At 64.4% G+C, this 18025-nt stretch overlaps 2 protein-coding genes and 1 long non-coding RNA gene across 9 annotated transcripts in view; 2 read left to right on the forward strand and 1 right to left on the reverse strand.

Moving 5' to 3' along the window:
* The window catches only part of CLTCL1 (clathrin heavy chain like 1), a 108506-nt gene extending 99242 nt beyond the window's left edge, over nt 1-9264 (forward strand). For 3 of the 6 annotated variants that reach the window (XM_089323600.1, XM_008250238.4, XM_089323603.1), the window contains 6 exons: nt 1147-1278; nt 1584-1694; nt 1789-1959; nt 4896-5117; nt 7424-7499; nt 8080-8572. In XM_089323600.1, the coding sequence (XP_089179726.1) occupies nt 1147-1278; nt 1584-1694; nt 1789-1959; nt 4896-5117; nt 7424-7499; nt 8080-8198 (831 nt within the window). In that variant the 3' untranslated portion in view covers nt 8199-8572. Of the gene's footprint in view, nt 1-1146; nt 1279-1583; nt 1695-1788; nt 1960-4895; nt 5118-7423; nt 7500-7889; nt 7930-8079; nt 8573-9126 lie in introns of those variants that run through there. The other 3 variants (XM_089323601.1, XM_051837308.3, XM_089323602.1) reach the window with 2 other exon arrangements.
* Nucleotides 9159-11694, forward strand: SLC25A1 (solute carrier family 25 member 1). Its single transcript, XM_051837309.3, has 9 exons — nt 9159-9328; nt 9609-9716; nt 9793-9892; nt 9976-10114; nt 10188-10272; nt 10374-10478; nt 10576-10691; nt 10781-10854; nt 10964-11694. Exons 1-9 carry the CDS (start codon nt 9238-9240, stop codon nt 11076-11078), a joined length of 933 nt encoding a protein of 310 aa, XP_051693269.1. The 5' UTR covers nt 9159-9237; the 3' UTR covers nt 11079-11694.
* A 1376-nt stretch (nt 11695-13070) lies between these two features.
* On the reverse strand, nt 13071-14924 carry LOC138847388 (uncharacterized). 2 transcript variants are annotated; one of them, XR_016227509.1, is made up of 2 exons: nt 14345-14909; nt 13071-13488 (listed from the first exon to the last, which is right to left on the reverse strand). It is a non-coding gene; the product is annotated as an uncharacterized LOC138847388 (long non-coding RNA). The 2 variants fall into 2 exon arrangements; XR_011385168.1 differs by lacking the exon at nt 13071-13488 and adding an exon at nt 13931-14177 and having other exon boundaries at nt 14345-14924.
* Between the last annotated feature and the right edge of the window lie 3101 nt (nt 14925-18025).

Below are 18025 nucleotides of genomic sequence, written 5' to 3' on the forward strand. Positions count from 1 at the left end.
GGTGGACCTCAGCCCTGCCCACGCTCCTCCACCCTGCGAGACCTTCTCACTGCCCCTTCTGTGTATTAGACGTTTGAGTGGAATCCTTCAGGAGGAACCTAGGAGGGCGACAGGTCCCAGTGCTGAAATGCAGATGTGCCCACAGCAGACAATAGGCAGAGGGTGGGTCTGGCTGGTGCCCGGAGAAAGCTTTGTCATGGGGCCAGGTCACTGCTCTGCCTCTCAGGCAGGTCCTAGGTCCTCAGAGTCTGTGCTGGTGCTGAACCCTATAGCAGAGGAGGAGAAGGAAAAAAGACTGAAGTTACCAAACCACAGGGAGTGTGTGGGCACTCTGCCTCCACCTGCTGGTCTGCAGAAGGCACTGGCCCCCTAAACCCAACATTGCTGGAGGCACCAGTGGATGACCACCCCCGCCCCCTGGGACGGCTGTGGCACTGGCCCTGCCCTGTGCGGGTGGCTGGACCTGGACCTCTGTGTGTGTCACACTGGCTAGGCTTGTGCCCTCCCGCATGGCAGTAACCGCCTCTGTCGTGCAGAGCAGAGCTGTGTAAAAGGCTGCGGCTGTGAGTGCTGCAGACAGCAAATTGCCCAGCAGGAGAGTGATGAGGACCAGCGGGGAACATGGAAAGGCACAGCAGCCTGCCCAACTCTGGAACCTGGAAGGCGCCTTCCTGTCAACATAGGGTCTGCCCAGACTGGCCCAGCCCTAGCCACGGGTGCCTGCTCTGTCCGGGCCAACAGCCTCATCCAGGGTCTGAGAGCCAAGGCGGCTGCCTCTAACGCAATGGGGACACAACAGGTGTCTGGGTCACCGGCTCAGGATACCTCATGCATTCATTCAGCAGATACTGACTGAGCCTCGACCCTGCGTCAGGTCCTGGGCCAGATGCTGGGGTGAGGAAGGACACAAAACCCTGCCTATGAAGGGAGGGTGCAGCGTGTCTGGCCAGTGTGTTACATGATGCCCATGTCAGCAGAAAGCCCACAGGTGGGTGGCAGGTCCTCGAGGCCTTGGGTCTCGTGGGCTTGGCACAGCAGTCCTCATGAGTCAGGTGCCATCTGAGTAGGAACTGGAAGGCAGTGAAGGGGAGCCAGGGGGTGCCTGGAGACCGGGCCAGGAGTGACCCTCCACTTTGCCCCATGCAGGTGGCCAACGTGGAGCTGTACTACAAAGCCCTGCAGTTCTACTTGGATTATAAGCCCCTGCTCATCAATGACCTGCTGGTGGTGCTGTCGCCCCGGCTGGACCACACCCGCACCGTGGGTTTCTTTGCAAAGGTAAGAACCCCGTGACCAGAGGAGAGTGCGGCAGGCCCCTAGAAACAGTTTCCAGATGGATCCCCAGCCAACTCAAGATTTAACTGATCCAGATTTCAGATACAGCTCTGCATTCCAGCCATAATGCCCTCAGATGGAGTTGGTGGCTGGTGACCAGCGGCCTTGCAGGCTGTGTGTAGTCCCCTGGTCCCGGGTGTCTGGAAGATGTCCTGTGGCCCTGGAGCTGGCCCGCATGCCTCTGCTCCTCTGTCAGTGTGTCTTGGGGGGATGGGCGTGGCTGAGCGCCCCCTTTCCTGACTCGGCAGGTGGGCCAGTTGCCCCTGGTGAAGCCCTACCTGCGGTCAGTGCAGAGCCACAACAACAAGAGCGTGAATGAGGCGCTCAACCAGCTGCTGACTGACGAGGAGGACTATCAGGTGTGGAGACGGGGTCTGCTCGCCACGGGAGAGGGGCCTGTGTGTGGCCCGGGGCAGGGGCAGGGGCACCGGCTGATACCCTCCTCCCTCCCAGGGCTTGAGGGCATCTATTGATGCTTATGACAACTTCGACAACATTGGCCTGGCCCAGCGGCTGGAGAAGCACCAGCTGATCGAGTTCCGGCGCATCGCTGCCTGTCTGTACAAGGGCAGCAACCGCTGGGCCCAGAGCGTGGAGCTCTGCAAGAAGGACCACCTCTACAAGGTCGGTGGCCCCACCCCGCCCGCCGCCTGCTAGGCCCCCGGCCTGCCTCCCCTCCCAGGGCCTCCTGCAGGGTGGAGGGGACCATTGTTGGAGCGTGGAGTGGGCTTGGGTTCGGTCAGGAGCACCTCGAAGGGTATTTAACTTGTAGGACCCTTCGGAGTCTCATGGAGCCGCCTCTCCCAGCAGTTAGGTGGGATTTCGCTTGACCCAGACACAGCAGCAGGGCCCTCTTCTCTGCCGCTGCTTTGCTTCCTGTCAAGATTCGGGGATTAAAACACCTAAATTTAAATCACACTCAAAACACTTGTTTCAGCCAGTGAGAGGTGGCTTAGCACTGCTCTCAGCTGCGGATCTGGGCACCTGCTGGTCAGGCTGGGCTGCCCAGGGAGGCTGCCAGACCCATCCTCTGCTAGGCATGCCCGTGTCCCAGTGGGGCAAGGCGGAATTGCACAAGAGGGTCCTTGGCGGTGGTGTGAGGCCACATGCTCTCTGTGCCATGTGAGGTCACGTGCTTTGCATACTAGATGAGGTCATGATGTACTGTGTGTGCCATGCAATGTCAGCATGCTGCAGGTACTGTGTGAGGTCATGGTGTACTGTGTGACATCATGATGTGTCGTGCGGTCATTATGCGTGGTGTGGTATCATAGTATGCTGTGTGACGTCATGCTGTGCTGTGTGAGGTCATGGTGTGCTATGTGATGTAGTATGCTGTGTGGTGTCATGATGTGCTGTGTGAGTTCATGTGAGTTCACGGTGTGCTGTGTGAGGTCATGTGCTCTGTGACTTCATGGTGTGCATGTGAGGTCATGATGTGCCATGTAGAGTCATGATTGCTGTGTGGCTCAGCTGCACCCCAGGGCTCTGTGTGCCAGGAGACCCCGGAAGCTCCCAGCAGGTGGTAAGCCTGGCCTGAGGGTCTCACTCCTTAGAGTTGTCCTTGGGCGTTCCTGAGCGTCTTCCCAGGACACGGGTAGGGGCTCACTCCCATGGCACCTGGGTTGCAGCTCCAGCCCCGTTGAAGCCGTTGATCCCTCATGGTGAGCCTGCCCCCAGGTTGTCACCTGCAGTGTTTGGGATTGTTTCGGATTGTTCGTGACGTCTCCCAGCCTCTGGTGATCGTGCTCATGGTCCTTCCTGCAGGCCAACCAGGCCCATGCAGAGGGGACTGAGAGGAAACGCTGCCTAAGCTCTTGAGGCCAAACAGCAGGGGCCTGGCCGGCTGGTCGCAGCCACTCTGTCCTGTTCACGTGGTGCCAGCCTCGTCACCGGGCAGTGATGAGTGAGCAGTGATGTGAGTTCTGCCGGGGCTGGCCTCTTCCAGCCAGCGCGGAAGGGACACAAGCAGGACAGAGCCACAGGTGGAAAGTGGCTGAGCACCTGCCCCCAGGTCGGTGGTTCCCAGCCTGTGGCAACATGGAGCCCCTGGGGACGGTTGGCTGTCACTGAGTATGGTGCTGCTGCGTGCAGGAGGTGGGGGCTGGGGACATTGTTCAGGAGCCCCAGTGCGCCCTGGTCCCCCACGTGTGTCGGCACCGCCTTGCTGGAGGAGCCTGCCCTGGAGCAGAGCTCAAGCCAGGAGTCCTCCTGGGAGAAGGTGGCCAGGTCAGCGACTCATGCAAGGAGTGACAGGAAGAAGTGTTTCCAGACGGCTGGAATTGAGCTTGGAGAAGGGCGGGGTCTGCTGTGGCAGCTGAGAGAGCACTGGGGTGGGGTCAGCCTGGCCACCACCATGTGTACACTGTGCACGAGGCACGAGACAAGGGACCGTGAGGGCCGTGAGTGGCGAGGGTGCCGGGGTGGAGGCGCAGGCCATGGTCTGAGAGGAGAGGGACGAGGATGAGGCTGAGGGCTGTCTGAGATAACAGGGGGTCATGGGATAGATGCAGGCTGGCTCCAGGTGGAGATGCAGGACGCTGAGGGAGAGCTCCCCTGGGCGGCTGGTGTGGGTGTGGGGAGTCCTCTTGGAAGCCGCCAGCAAGCAGCGGGACTCGGGTCCTGAGCACAAAAGCTCTGGGAGACCCGAGACGGGCAGGTAGATGCCCACTTCCAGGCGGGCTGAAGAGAAGTCGCTCCAGGGTGGGCCAGCTGGGCGGAGGACACACGGGAGACGACCGCTGTGACCAGGTGCTGCCCCTGCAGGCCCCTGCAGCTCTCCCTTGAGTCTGTGCCGACTGTGGCCACAAAAAAGCATCCAGATGTGCTTTGCTAGGGACAGGGCGGGGACAAACCAGGACTTGGCCACGAGGTGCGGGTGTACTCTCCTGGGAGCTGGCGCACAGGGTATGTTTGGTGTCCCGAGAGCAGACCTCAGATGCTTGTGTTGGTGGGCATGTGGGGCGAGGACCGCTCCGCCCCCAGGCTTGTCCCTTGAGAGCACACAGCACGGTCAGTGGGCAGATTGTCTCAGGCTCCATCTCAAGGTCTCAGCGTCCCCATCAGTGGAAACGTGGCAGAGGGCTGTGCTGGAGGCTGGTGAGCAAGCCCAGCCGGCAGGAGAAAGCACGCTGTGTCTCAGGGCTGGTCACCACGCGGGGGTCATTGAGCAGATTTCTAGGTATGAAAGCGGCAGTTAGGAATTTGAAGGCTGCAGTGCCGAACAAGCCGGTCACCGTCTCTCAAGCACCAGCTGCACCCCTCGTCACTACTGCACACTGAGCTGAGGGCCTGGGCCCCCTTTGGTGGCCTGCACCTCCCTCCCTGTGAGGACACTGGCCCCAGGGCAGAGCCCTCACCCCATCGCCAGGCGCATGCACCAGGCATGCCACCTCGGACAGGTTCCGCAGAGCCCCAGAGGCCCAGGCTTGGTCCCTGCTCATAGCCCCTGGAGAGCAGAGTTTCAGAAGCAGCAAGGGCTGCCCTCGCCGCCCTGCAGGCTCCAGGCCTCGCTGCCTGCTTGCCGAGGCCATGCCGCTGAGCATCCGTCTTGGCCACAGGACGCCATGCAGCACGCGGCGGAGTCGCGGGACGCCGAGCTGGCCACAAAGCTGCTGCAGTGGTTCCTGGAGGAGGGCAGGCGGGAGTGCTTTGCAGCCTCCCTCTTCACCTGCTACGACCTGCTGCACCCGGACGTGGTGCTCGAGCTGGCCTGGAGGCACAACCTCATGGACTTCGCCATGCCCTACTTCATCCAGGTGATGAGGGAGTACCTGAGCAAGGTAAGTCCTGGCCGCAGCCCCTCCGACACCGGCCCATGTGGCCCACCCCACCCTCGCCTGCCTTGGGGGACAGCCTCTCCCCTGCCCAGCACCAGCATCCTGTAGAGACTCACTGGGCACTGAGTAGAACCGAGTACTTCCCACCCCTCGCCAGCAGCTCCGCAGGCTCCATGAGGAACATGACAGGTGCCGGCTGCCACGTCGGCTTCCGATGGCGCCTCCCGCACACAGCCCCCTGGGCAAGGCTGTCTCACCTGAGGGCCGCTAGCAGCGTTGGGGGTACAGCAGCTGGCAAACCTCTTGGTGGTGACCCCACTGCTGAGCACACCGAGTCCTTTCCCCTGCACACCCCGCTGAGTGACGGCGTCGGTAGGGTAGAGTCCTGGAGTGAACTGTGTGGGACCCAGCTTTACTGTCCAGGGGCCTGTCTGGCCCATGTGGTTTCTTTTTTCTTTTCTTTTTTTTTTTAAGATTTATTTATTTATTTGAAAGGCAGAGTTACAGAGAGGCAGAGCCAGAGAGAGAGAGAGAGAGAGATCTTCCATCTGCTGGCTAACTCCCCAAATGGCTGCAATGGCTGGAGCCAAGCCAATCTAAAGCCAGGACAGGAGTTCTCCCAGGTCTCCCATGTGGGTACAGGGGCCCAAGCACTTGGGTCATCTTCCACTGCTTTCCCAGGCCACAGCAGGGAGCTGGATCAGAAGTGGAGCAATCAGGACTCAAACAGGCACCCATATGGGATGCCAGCACTGCAGGCTCCGACTTTACCTGCTATGCCACAGTGCCAGCCCCCCATGTGGTTTCCAGCACTGTGGAAGAGGCACCTGCTTGCCCAGCCACCTGTGCAGCAGGTAGGCACACACAGCCTTCGTGCTAAGGCTACCTGCCATTGTGTGAGGCAGGAGGAGCCTCCCAGTCTAGCGTGGAGTACAGAAAGGAGCAGGAAGGGGAGGCCAGCGCCCCAGCTTTGCCCTGGTGCCACCTGGCCCAGCCTTTGGGGGGCTGCTCAGCCCGTGGCGAGGGCCATCCCAGAAGCTGTTTAGAGGCGTGGCCCAGGCCTGTCTGCACAGCATGGTGAGTGTGAGGGGACGATGGCATCTCTGGCCATGCAGACCTGCGCTGCACAAGCTGCCAGGGTCCTTGGTTCCTCAACCCACTAGACCACAGCTCCCCGCAGGAGGTGTTGGTGCCCTGCGCAGTCTGCCCTGGGACTGCTGTCACGGTGAGCTCTTATCCATCCTCGGGCCTCTTGACCTGAATGCGGTCTCTTCAGAGGCTGTGCGGAAAGAAGGGAGTGTGGCTGGAAGCTCCTCCTGGCAGCAGAGGCCGTGGGTTAGCACGGGAGGACCTTGGGCCCGCTCGGACCTCCGCGAGGTCACTGCCGCAGGGGTTGGCACGCCGTGGCTGATGGCGCTGGTCAGTGCTGTGAGCACACAGGTAACCCGGCGTCAGCTCAGGGTCTCCAGAAACCTCCACTAGTACCTAAGGACGTGGTGGCTACCATGGCACCTGCCCTCCTGTTCTTGCCTGTTGGAGCAGGAAGGGGGCTGGAGGAGGAGGGGCCAGTGAGAGGCTTGTGGGTCAACAGTGCGGGAGTGTGGGCTGGTTCTCAGCTGAAGCGGGGGGTCTTGCAGGCTTGACATAGCAGACCTGTGGGGATGAGGGACCCAGACAGGACGGCATCCCTTGTGGAAGCAGCTGCCTTGGTGCTCTGGGTGAAGGGAGCATGCTGGCCCAGCTGACACCTGGTTGTGGGAGTCAGCAAGCTGCAGGCAGAGGCCAGACCACAGGCCCCGTCACGCCCCTCCTCCTCGGCCCTGGCCCGTGGCTGGCATAGCACTGTCCTTAAGTCCTCAGTGCTCGTCTGGAAGAATCCTGTACTCACAGTTGCTGGCAGCCTCGCTAGTGCCATGCTGACTGCCTCCATCAGGTCCCCGCCCTCTCAGTGGGCACTGCAGGAGCAGCCGTGCATGGGGGCAGCACTGGTAGCAATGGTGTCTCTGTCCAGAGGAGTCCCCAGGAGCCAGGCCACACTGGCAGCCTGTAGCCACCAACCACTGCTTCAGCGCACCTTGGGGCCCAGTGCCCACTGGGAGAGCAGGGTGGGTCAGCAGCTGGGGCTTCACCTCATCCTGGTTTGTGTGCTGGGGTGCGGAGCAGGCCATTCGGCATCTGTCCCCCAGGCACGTGCTTAGCGCCGCCTCTCCCGGAGCTCTGTGTCCTGGCCGCCCATCCTGCGCTCACCTGGAGGCCCAGATTGGCACTCGGTCAGGTGGGCAGTGAGCGTGCTCCCGCCTCTTTTGCAGGTGGACAAACTGGATGCCTGGGACAGTCTGCGCAAGCAAGAGGAGCGCATGGTGGAGCCCGCCCCGCTTGTGCTGGGTAGGTGGGGGGTGGGCCTTCAGAGGCTGATGGGGACAGGTGGGTGGGGGCTGCCGGCCGCCAGGTGGGAGGGCAGTGTGTCCAGGAACATGGTACCGCCTCTGTCCTCCCGGCTCCGAGGGAGCACCTGCTTCCAGGTGGAGGTACTGCCAACCGCACTGCTGGCGCTGCTGCTGTGTCCCTCCCTGCCTGCCTGGGCAGCACAAGTCACTGGCCTGGCTGGGGCCCAGCTGGGATGGCCTGGTGGGGGCGCAAACTAGAGAGGCCTTGGGGCCTGAGCTGGCTGGCTGGCTGTGGGGCTCACAAGGCCCAACGGTGTGGTGTGAGCGCCGCTGGGCCCGTCTCCTGCCAGTGCGGCCACCCCCATTAATGTTGATCTGGTTTTTTTAGATTTTGATGGGCATGAATGAGACCCAGCTGATTGAGCTATGTAAGTGACAGGCTTGCCCGCTAGCCTGGCCGGCCTCTGGCTGGCCCCACAGCAGCTCCGTCGCCTCCAGGCACCTGCTCTGCCCACGCCTCCACCCCTGGGTGATGAGGGCTGCCCCGGGACGCTGCTCACTGAGCTTCTCCTCTGCAGGCCAGCAGCTGATGCTGACGGCAGGCCCCGCGGCCTCTCCTGCCCCCGCCAGCTTCCCCTATGGATACGCTGCCGCTCCTGCCTTCTCCCAGCCTCCCGTGTATGGCTTCAGCGTGTAGCCAGTCGCACGTCGTTAACCTCTTCCAGGAGTGTCGCTTGGAAGCACAGAGGACCCTGATGGGGGGCAAGGACACCTGGACATTATTTATTTTTGTTGAGGCGCATCCGGGAACCCAGGGGAGGCCAGGGCAGACTCCTGAGCGGCAGGCCAGCCAGCCCCGAGGCTCCGGACCTCTGCCTGCAGGCCCTCTGGCTGGAGCCCGGCACCCCCAGGGAGCTTCCTGGAGGCTAAGGGCGAGTCGCCCCCTTCACCGCCCCCTGCAGGCCGCTGTGCAGACCCACATGGACACTAGGGTGGAGATCGCAGGCCTCGCCACAGGGCTCTGGGCCTCCTGCCCGTCAAGAATATTAAAGCCGCTTTATCAAGGCAAAAGCTTCTCCGCTTGGTGCTGGTGCGGGCGGGAGGGGCTGGGGCCAACCGCAAGGGCCTGGCAGCCTAGGACCTCCCCGGGGACGGGGGACCTGCGTCTGCCCGAGAAGCTGCCGGAGAAAGCAGCCGGCGCCACGTGCGGTGCTCTCTGCACGCAGCTCTGAACCCCGCAGCCAGTGTCCCGAGGCAGCGGCGGGGCTGGCTCCACGTGTCTGGGGCAAGGCCTGCCGCTCCCGCCTCCGGGGATCCCGCGGCGCACGGCAGGGGCGCGGACTCCCGAGCAGCAGCTCCCAGCGCCGGCCTTGGCCTGGCGCCCGGGCGCGCTCTGGAAGCTGCACCTTGACCTCCAGCTCGCGGCGGGCGCAGCTCCGCCTCCGGGGGCCCCGCCCCGCCCGGGTTCCCCATTGGCTGTGCTTCGGTCTCCGCCCGGACGCCTGCCGCGGCGCGCCCCGCCCCAGCCTCAGTTTCCCAGCCGGCGCGGGGCGGGGCGGGGGCGGGGCCCAGCTCGGACCACGCCGGGCGGAGCTCGGGAGCTGACGCGGCCGCCCCGCCCCCAGGACCCTAACCGGCCGCCGCCAGCGCCTGCACCGCCAGCACCGCGGACCGAGCGCCCGGTGCAAGCAGCTCGGACCCGAGGCCGGCCCCGGGCGCCCCGCCTCCCGCGCGCCATGGCCGCTCCACCACCCCGCGCTCTGGCGGCCGCCGCGCCCGCGTCCGGGAAGGCCAAACTGACGCACCCGGGGAAGGCTATCCTGGCAGGTGGGCCCCGCCGGGCCGCGGACCCCTGCCCCGCCGCCCGCTTCCGGGTGGGCCCGGGACGGCGAGGCTCCGCCCCACTTCCGGGTCGGGCCGGCGGGTGGGGTGGGGGGCCCGGGGGCGCGGCCGGGGTACCCATCCCGTGAGCGGGACGCCCCTGCCGCCTCGCCGGGACAACGGGGTGGGGGCGCGGGGACCCAGCCCGGCGTCCTCGCGGCACCGGACAAAGTCCAGGGCGGGGGAGGGGCGGGGGTCTCAGGACGCGGGTGCCCGGTCCCGGCAGGCGGCCTGGCGGGCGGCATCGAAATCTGCATCACGTTCCCCACCGAGTACGTGAAGACGCAGCTGCAGCTGGACGAGCGCTCGCACCCGCCGCGGTACCGCGGCATCGGTGAGGAGGGGGCGCGGGCGCCCGCGGGGGCGGGGCTGGTTGAGGCGGCCGGCCCTGACCCCCTCCGCCCCCGCAGGGGACTGCGTGCGGCAGACGGTGCGCAGCCATGGCGTCCTGGGCCTGTACCGCGGCCTCAGCTCCCTGCTCTACGGCTCCATCCCCAAGGCAGCCGTCAGGTGAGGCGGGCCCGGCGCGGGGCAAGGGGCGCGGGATGGCCCGGCGGCCCGGCCGCGCTCACGCGTGTCCCCGCCACTCCCAGGTTCGGCACGTTCGAGTTCCTCAGCAACCACATGCGGGACGCGCAGGGACGGCTGGACAGCACGCGCGGGCTGCTGTGCGGCCTGGGCGCCGGCGTGGCCGAGGCCGTGGTGGTCGTGTGCCCCATGGAGACCATCAAGGTGGGGGAGGGGCCGGCGTGCCGGGTGGAGGGGGCGGGGCGGCCGGCAGCCACGTCCTCGGTTTCCCTCGCAGGTGAAGTTCATCCATGACCAGACCTCCCCCAACCCCAAGTACAGGGGGTTCTTCCACGGGGTCAGGGAGATCGTGCGGGAACAAGGTGAGCCCGGGGCCCCAGGCACGGGCACGCGCTCCCAGCAGCAGATCCCCCCCGCCCCCCCGCCCCAGGTGGGGGACTGACGCCAGGGCTCGCTTGACCAGGGCTGAAGGGGACGTACCAGGGCCTCACGGCCACCGTGCTGAAGCAGGGCTCCAACCAGGCCATCCGCTTCTTCGTCATGACGTCTCTGCGCAACTGGTACCGAGGTGCGCGCCCCCAGCCCTCAGCGCGGCCTCCCTTCTCCTTCCCGGTACCCCTCCACCACCACCTGACCGCGCGCCCCTTGTCCCCACCCCTGGCCAGGCGACAACCCCAACAAGCCCATGAACCCGCTCATCACCGGGGTCTTCGGCGCCATCGCGGGAGCCGCCAGTGTCTTCGGGAACACGCCGCTGGACGTGATCAAGACCCGGATGCAGGTGGGGGCGGGGGTGGGGCCTGGAGGGAGGTGGGGCTACGCGCCCCCGACCCAAGGCTGGCTGCTGAGCCTCCGGCTGGTGACCTGCAGGGCCTGGAGGCGCACAAGTACCGCAACACGTGGGACTGCGGCCTGCAGATCCTGAGAAAGGAGGGACTCAAGGCGTGAGTGGGAGGGCAGGGCTGTCCAGTCCCTGCCCCTGCAGCCCCCTCCCCCATCCAGCCCCTCCACTCCGCTGGCCCTGCACTCACGCGGCCCCGCCCCTCTCGGCAGGTTCTACAAGGGCACCGTCCCGCGCCTGGGCCGTGTGTGCCTGGACGTGGCCATCGTGTTCGTCATCTACGACGAGGTGGTGAAGCTGCTCAACAAGGTGTGGAAGACGGACTAAGTCTGGGGCGGGGCGGGGGACTGACCCGGGGCCCCCCCCGGTGGGGTGCTGCCCACCCCCTCCGCCCGATTCCAGTGCACTCGTGCCAAAAGGCCCCCGCCCCGCGTCCCTCGAGCTCTGTGGTCTGGTCTGTCTGTTGTGGCCAACGTGTGTCCTCTGGTGCCGTGTCACCCCCGGGGTCTCCATACTTGACACCCCCGTCATGCACACATGTCCAGCATGGCCGTGGCTGGGTGTCCCTGTGGCCTGTGGATCTGTGCCCACTGTCTTTGTGCTTTCTCGTGAGCCTCTGCTTGTGTTTCGTGTCCCGTGTCCCCGTGCCCCCGCTTCCTCCCCCCGGGGTGCCCGTGTGGCCTGGGTCCACGGTCCTTACAGCCATGGCCCGGTCCCAGTCCGGTGCCTTCCACCCTGGGCAGCAGGGGCACCCTGTCCCGGCCTACCACAGCTGCCTCCGGGCCTCGGCCTGGCCTCACCGCATTCCAGGGGCCACGTGCCCCCTGCTTCTCCCGCCATCGGCCTTAAGTGGCCCTCGGGCCCTCCGTCCGCCCGGGACAGGGTGGCACCCGCCACTCTCAGGACCACCCTGCCAAGGCAGAATAAACCGGATCCTGTCACAGCCCTTGAGTCTGTCTGTGGAGCGGGCCTCTGCAGGGGGCCAGCCCACCCCCCCTCACCCACGGACACAGCCATAGCAGAGTGGCAAGGGCAGCCAGGCAGTGGGCATGGTTGGTGGACAAGCCTGCATCCGACCAGGGCTGGGCAGCTGGGGCCACAGGGTCCCCTCCCCCAGAGGCCTGGCCCCAGGCGAGCTCCTGCAGAAATGAGGTCTTGGCAGCACTGGGAGTGGGGGTGGGGGCGGGGCGGGGGAGGGACCCAGGAGGCGGCACCCAGGACAGCGCCGCCCCCGCCCATGGAAGGTACTGAGAAAGGCCCCTCAGGCCCTCAACTGGCAGCAGGAATCCAGGAGCGGGGCTGCCTGTGGGGAGGAGGTCACTGGGGCCTCTCTCTCCCTCAGGCTCCCAAGAAGCATTTCCTTGCTGCTTCCGGCATGAGCGCTGCCAGGCCAGCCCCTCCCCTCCAAGCCATCAGGAGGGTGGCTGAGGCCCCCAGGCCTGGGTCCCTCCTCCCTATAGCCCATGACCTAGACGGAGGAGGTCACCCATGGGCAGGACAGGACGGACCGGTGCTCCTGGCTGTGCAGGGGCAGAGGCACTGCGCCGTCCAAGTGTCCTGTGGGGAAAACTGCAGGCAGGCCCTGTGCCCACCCCATCCCGGGCACCACACAGGAAAGGGAGCCCGGAGGTGGTGACTGCTGTGGACCTCAGCTGCTGGCTGTGTGCTCCCAGTCTTTGCTGCAGCCCAGACTACCAAGCCTGCCCAAGCCTGCCCGCAGGGACTTGTCCACCCTGTCCCCTCCCTTTCCTCCTCCCCGCCAGACACCAGAACACGCAGGCGCCCCACACAAAGAGCCTCCCTGTCTCCTGAGCCCTGAACTTGAGAAATTCTGCTGTGGGGGTGTTGGCAGCACCGGGCCCTGCCCCCCACCCACCAGGCTGCAGAGTATGTGGGCACAGCGTGAGCCTCGGGCAGTTCGCCCAGTTCATCAGAAAACGGCCACGCGCCACCTCACTGAGTAACAGGGATGAAAGGCTGTGATCTGTGAGGGCGTCTGCAGCTGGCAGAGGAAGTCCTCACGGGGGAACATTGATTTCCATCTTATTTTTAAATATTTGAAAGGGGGGGACAGAGCTGGCTCACTCCCCCAAATGGCTGCAATGCTTAGGGCTGGGACAGGCTGAGGCCAAGAGTCCAGCTTCATCCGAGTCTCCCATGTGGGTGCAGGGGCCCAAGCACTTGGGCCACCTTGTACTGCTTTCCCAGGCCATCAGCAGGGAGCTGGATCGGAAGAGGAGCAGCCGGGATTTGAATTGGCACCCATATGGGATACCGGCACTGCAGGCGGTGGCTTAACCCACTACACAACACCGGCCCTAGTTGTTTAAAATTTATTTGAAAGGCAGAGCGACAGAGAAGGGAAGAGAGAGATCTTGGGCTACACTCCCCAATGGCCATAGTTGAGCCAGGAGCCAAGAGCTGTATCTGGGTCTCCCACGTGGGTGCAGGGGTCCAAGTACAGTTCACAGAGCTACATCGTCCCTGGAACCTGTCCCGAGGGCAGTCCATCTCCACCCCTCCCTCCCCAAGGAGGGGCAGGGTCTCTGCCACGTACCAGAGTCCCCCTGGCCTTGGCCTTGGAGCACAAGGACATCAAGAAAGCCTCGGCCTCCTGCCTGGTGGAATCCACATTGTAGGCTGCTCCACAGGTCACCTCCAACTTCTTGGATCAGGCAGAGGGCCTGCAGGAAGCCCGGATGCATTTAACCAAGCCCTGGAAGCCTGCAGTGAAGAGCTGGAGGCGGGAGACCAGAACAGACCAGGGTCACCAGGGCCACACTGCCCGCCCTCCAAGCAATGGGGTCCAAAGGGCAGAGACTTGGGCAGGTCTTGAAGTGAATCGACAGGCTCCACTGGCAGCCTAGTGCTCCACAGCCCCACCAACCATAGCCAGTGCAGTGGCTGGCCGTATGTACACACCAGAGCCTGGGTGAGCAGCCAGAAGTCTGCCAGAGACTCAAGCCGGTGACCCTCACCGACTGCCCAGGAGAGGCAAGGGCAAGGGAGGACTTGGCCCACAGCAGCCCGCTGCCCGCCAGCCCCACCCGCGTGCCCTAGGTTTGCTGTGTCCCTGTCAAAGCCAGGAGTGGCAGGCAGAGCTCAGTGTCCAGAAAAAGCCAGAAGCTCCTGACGAGTGCGCCCGTCTCCCAGGGAGTGGAGGACGGAAGAGCCATTACTTTCCTCACTAGCTTTTTTATTTCCATGGATCAGAGTCCCTGGACAGGGGCACAGATTGGGGGGGGAGGGGGGTCTGAGGCGCTCCTGGTTCTTCAAGAGCTGGGTACAGGGACGCGGCAGAGAACCGATCTCAAAAGCACGAGGGCCACCGAGAGCGCTCGGGATCCGGAGATTGACACCTAGGCCACCGATGTGAGAGACCCACGGAGGACGGTGGCCCTGGAGCGCCCCTCCTCCCGTATGCACCTGGCAAATAACCCCGCATCAGCCCCTCCGCTCAGGTGGGGACAGACCCCGACCCTCGCTCCAGCGTGGCCCTTACTTTGCACGCTGCTGTCACGTCTGTCTCCCGTGCCTGCACGGCCACACCCGCCAACCACCCACGTCATCCGACCTGGGATGGGAGGTCCCACCTGGCCACGTGTGGGGGGGTCACCTCCTGATGCGACCTCTGTTCCCAAGATCCGCTCTAGTATGTCCCGTGGTGGCGGCGGCGGCCAGCATGACAGTTCCCGGAGCCCTGGGCGGTTTGCAGGCGCCGACCGGGACGGGGCCCGCTCCACACCGGCCGGCAGCCCCCAGCCCACCCCGGCGAGCCACCGCTCCTCTCGGTGCCCCCGAAGACTCCGGGCTGTGATGGGGGTGGGGGGTAAATCAGATGCCCGCGTTGTGATCCGGGGGCTCAGCCTGCGAGGCACGTCAGGTCACCAGGAGGGGACTGTGACCCCAGGGCCAGGAGGAGGGTCGCCGCTAGCGAGGCGTGAGTACCATGGCGACCGACCATCCGGGGCTTCCTCATCCCCGGCCGTAGAGGCCCGAGAGTCGCGAGAAGAACTGGGAAGCGGTCCGGATCCCACTTCTGAAACCGGGACCAGCTATTACCAGCAAGCCCGGTGTCGGGCGAACCGGACAGGCACCAAGTCCGCAGAGGACGCAGGCCAAGGGAGGCGGAGGACGCTCGCCCCGGAAGTTGGGGAGACGCGGGCTAATGGCGTCACGAGGACGCGCCGGGGCTGCGCATGCGCTCTGCGGGGCCCGAGCGCCGAGTCCTCGCGGCTCTGACCGCAGCCCTGGCTTCCGCGGTGGGCTCGGCTCCGTGTCCGAGGCTGGACCGCGGTGGCCTGCAGCGTCTCCCACCGGCTGGCTGCCTTTAGCAGTTAACTCTCGCTGTCCCGCAGGCCCCTCCGGACCTGCAGGAGCTGGGCAGCGGAGGGCCGCTCCCGTTTCCCTAGCGGCGTCTTTCTGTGTCCCCAGACCCAAGTTGCCCTGGACAGCCGCTGGCCGCCGCTCCCTCGGGTCCCGGCCACAAGGGGGCGCCCAGGCCCGGGCGGCGGCTTTTGCCCCCTCAGCCCCCGGAGCGGCCCGAGATCCCGCAGGGCCGGCAGAGGCTGGCGCGGGAACGCGGGTCCACGGCCGAGGAAACTGAGGCCCCGCGCGACTCCGCCCGGCGGCGGCGCCTGGGCCGCGGACGATCGAGCGGCCAAAGCAGATTAACCCGGGGTGTTAATCCCCGCTAATGGTTTCAGAATCCCCGCGCGCGGCGCTAAGCCGGCCTTTCTCCGCCGCCGCCGCCGCCCCGGGGCCCCCGAGGCGGCGGCGCGGCCGCCGATGCTATCTCGGCCGCGGGGCCCGCGCTAATCCTCGGCGCGCTCGCCTTGCTCCCCGGGCCCCGCGCGAGATCGCGCCGATTTGCCGTTTGATTAGGGCCGCTACGAGGGCCCCTTTGTGCGATGGGCCCTAAATCCCCTAATTCCGTGATAAAGGAGGCATTAGCGCGGGCGTCTGCTGCAGAGAAAGGCGCGGGCATGAAAGAAAGCAATCAGGGGATCCTGATGGCCTCGCCGGCGCGGCCCGAAGCTGCCTCCCCCCGCCCTCCCCGGCCCTGAGCGAAGCCCGGGACCGCCCCCCGCCTCTGCCCCTGGCCGCTCTTTGGGCTCTGATGCCAGAGACCACCCCCACCTCCAGCCTCACCGCTGTCCTCCAAGGGATCCGAGGAACCCCCCCAGCGCCTGCCTCGCGCGCCCTCCGCTCTCCAGTGTCCAAAGCCAGGGGGGCGGCGATGCCTACCAAAGACCCAATCATTGGAGACCCTGACCCCACCTCCCCCATCTGAGGCTTTCGGCTCCAGCCAGCGAGGTGGCCTTTACCCGGGTCTGCAGCGCACCACCTGCCCGGTCCTGTTTGCAGGGGCGACACCAGCCGCGTGTCTTCCCAGGACTCGGGCATTTCCTGGGACGCAGGAACTCCAGGAGGGTCCCAGTCACCGTATGCTTTTCTTGTGTCCCCCGAGATGGACTGAAGTCCTGGCCCCTGGCACCTGTGCGTGGGAACTTAATAGAAATAGAATCTCTGCAGGTGTGATGAAGGCGAGGCTACACCCGAATGGGGTGTATGGATCCTTCATCCAACATGGCTGACCCCCTTCTAAGAAGGGGCGCAGAGAGGAGAAGGGCCGGTGGTCACACAGACACGTGGGGTGCGCCCTGCGGGGTCAGCAGAGAGAAGGAGGCACCCAGGGCCCCGCCAGCAGCGCCAGAAGCTGAGAGAAGAACACGGGTGCAGATTCTGTCCAAAAGGCTGCCGAGGACTCGGGCTTCCAGAACTATGACAGAATCCAAGTTCTCTCTCTTCATTTTCCTCCTAAAAGCAGGCCCTTGAAAGCGAGTCGTTGGAAACCAAAATCCCTGTGTTTGGGCTTTGCTTCTAGGAAACTCTCCCTAAGTACATAGCATGAAGAGGCGGCGGTGGTCCTGGGAGATGGCCTCTGAGGATGGCATTAGCTGGATTAGCTGGCCACGTGACAGCGGGAGACCATCACTCTTCCTCTTCCGGTGTTGCTGGCGATCCTTGGCTTGTGGATGCCGAGGGGCTGCATGAACAATCAGTAGCTCCCAGCACGGGTGATGGTGGAGACTGTCTCCTGGGAGCTGTGGGACAGGGAGCAGAAACTGGTGCAGTGGCTCAGGTACTTTGAAGGTAGGAAGGACCCAGGAACTTTGCGGGGTTTGGGATGGAGTGGCCATCTCCAGGCACTGATGGTTCCTTGAGAGAAAGGACTTGGCAGGTGCAGACCAAGTCAGTCAATAGCGTAAAGCACACAGGCTGGTGTTGTGTTATAGCAGCTTATGGTGCCACCTGTGACGCCCGCACCCCATCTGAGCACCGGTTCAAGTCCCAGCTGCTTCACTTCCCACCCAGCTCCCTCCTGGTGCACCCGAGAAAGCAGCAGAAGAGGGCCCACATGCTTGAGACCCAGCCACCCATGTGGGGGACCCAGATAGAGTTCCAGGCTCCTGGCTTCAGGCTGGTCCAGCCCCAGTTGTTGTAGCCATTTGAGGGAGTGAATCAGCAGATGGAAGATCTCTGTCTCCATTCCCCCCCCCCGTCACTCTGCCTTTCAAATAGATAAATCTTTAAAATAAAAATAAAGGTGGAAAGTACAATGTGACTCATGTAAAGACAGCGGCAGGGTGGATGGCAGTGGAGTTGCGGCACTGCCCATGGAGGAATGCGCAGAACTCCAGCGAGGTGGGACTTCAAACATCAAAGTCAGGGCCTGCATGGTGAGGGACTGGGACTCTCACCCATGCCTGGGGATGTGGGGGTGGGTGCCCTCAAGCCCTCTGGGTCTTCAAAAAGTGGCTGAGCAAGGGAGCCCCCACCTCATGTGGAAACCACGCACAAACCTCAGATGACACCGCTGTCTCCTAAGACATCTGCCTCGCAGTTGGCCCCCACCTGCCTTTGCTGGTTACCCTGCTGTGAGCTGGGATCAGGTCTCAGCAGAGAGCAGCTGAGGCGCCGAGCCTGTGGAGGGAGGGAGGGCAGAGGCTGCCTGCCAGGAGCTGCTGCAGGACGAGGCAAGAGGGCCCCATTGGCAGGAAGCAGCAGAGTGTGCTCCACATGAGCCTTGAGAGTGAAGGAGCTGGGCGGGGAGATCACCTTTGGGCTCCCTAAAAGTCCATGGGAGGTGCATATTGTGAAAAAAATCTGCATGGATTTCAAAAGTATTTGCACCAAAATAAACATTGGGTGCTGGTCCTAGGACACAGGACACCAGGGGAGGCCACCAAGGAGATCATTCTAAGGTGCTT

The sequence above is a fragment of the Oryctolagus cuniculus genome, chromosome 21 (assembly GCF_051225735.1).
Source record: "Oryctolagus cuniculus isolate XC-2025 breed Fujian yellow rabbit chromosome 21, ASM5122573v1, whole genome shotgun sequence".
Lineage (NCBI taxonomy): Eukaryota > Metazoa > Chordata > Mammalia > Lagomorpha > Leporidae > Oryctolagus > Oryctolagus cuniculus.

Bases quoted from the DNA above. Each gene is read 5' to 3' on its own strand.
- SLC25A1 (XM_051837309.3), top strand. From the start codon at position 9,238: ATGGCCGCTCCACCACCCCGCGCTCTGGCGGCCGCCGCGCCCGCGTCC. The intron at 9,717-9,792 runs GTGAGGAGGGGG...CCGCCCCCGCAG, and splicing joins GCCGCGGTACCGCGGCATCG to GGGACTGCGTGCGGCAGACG. The intron at 10,479-10,575 runs GTGCGCGCCCCC...ACCCCTGGCCAG, and splicing joins TCTGCGCAACTGGTACCGAG to GCGACAACCCCAACAAGCCC.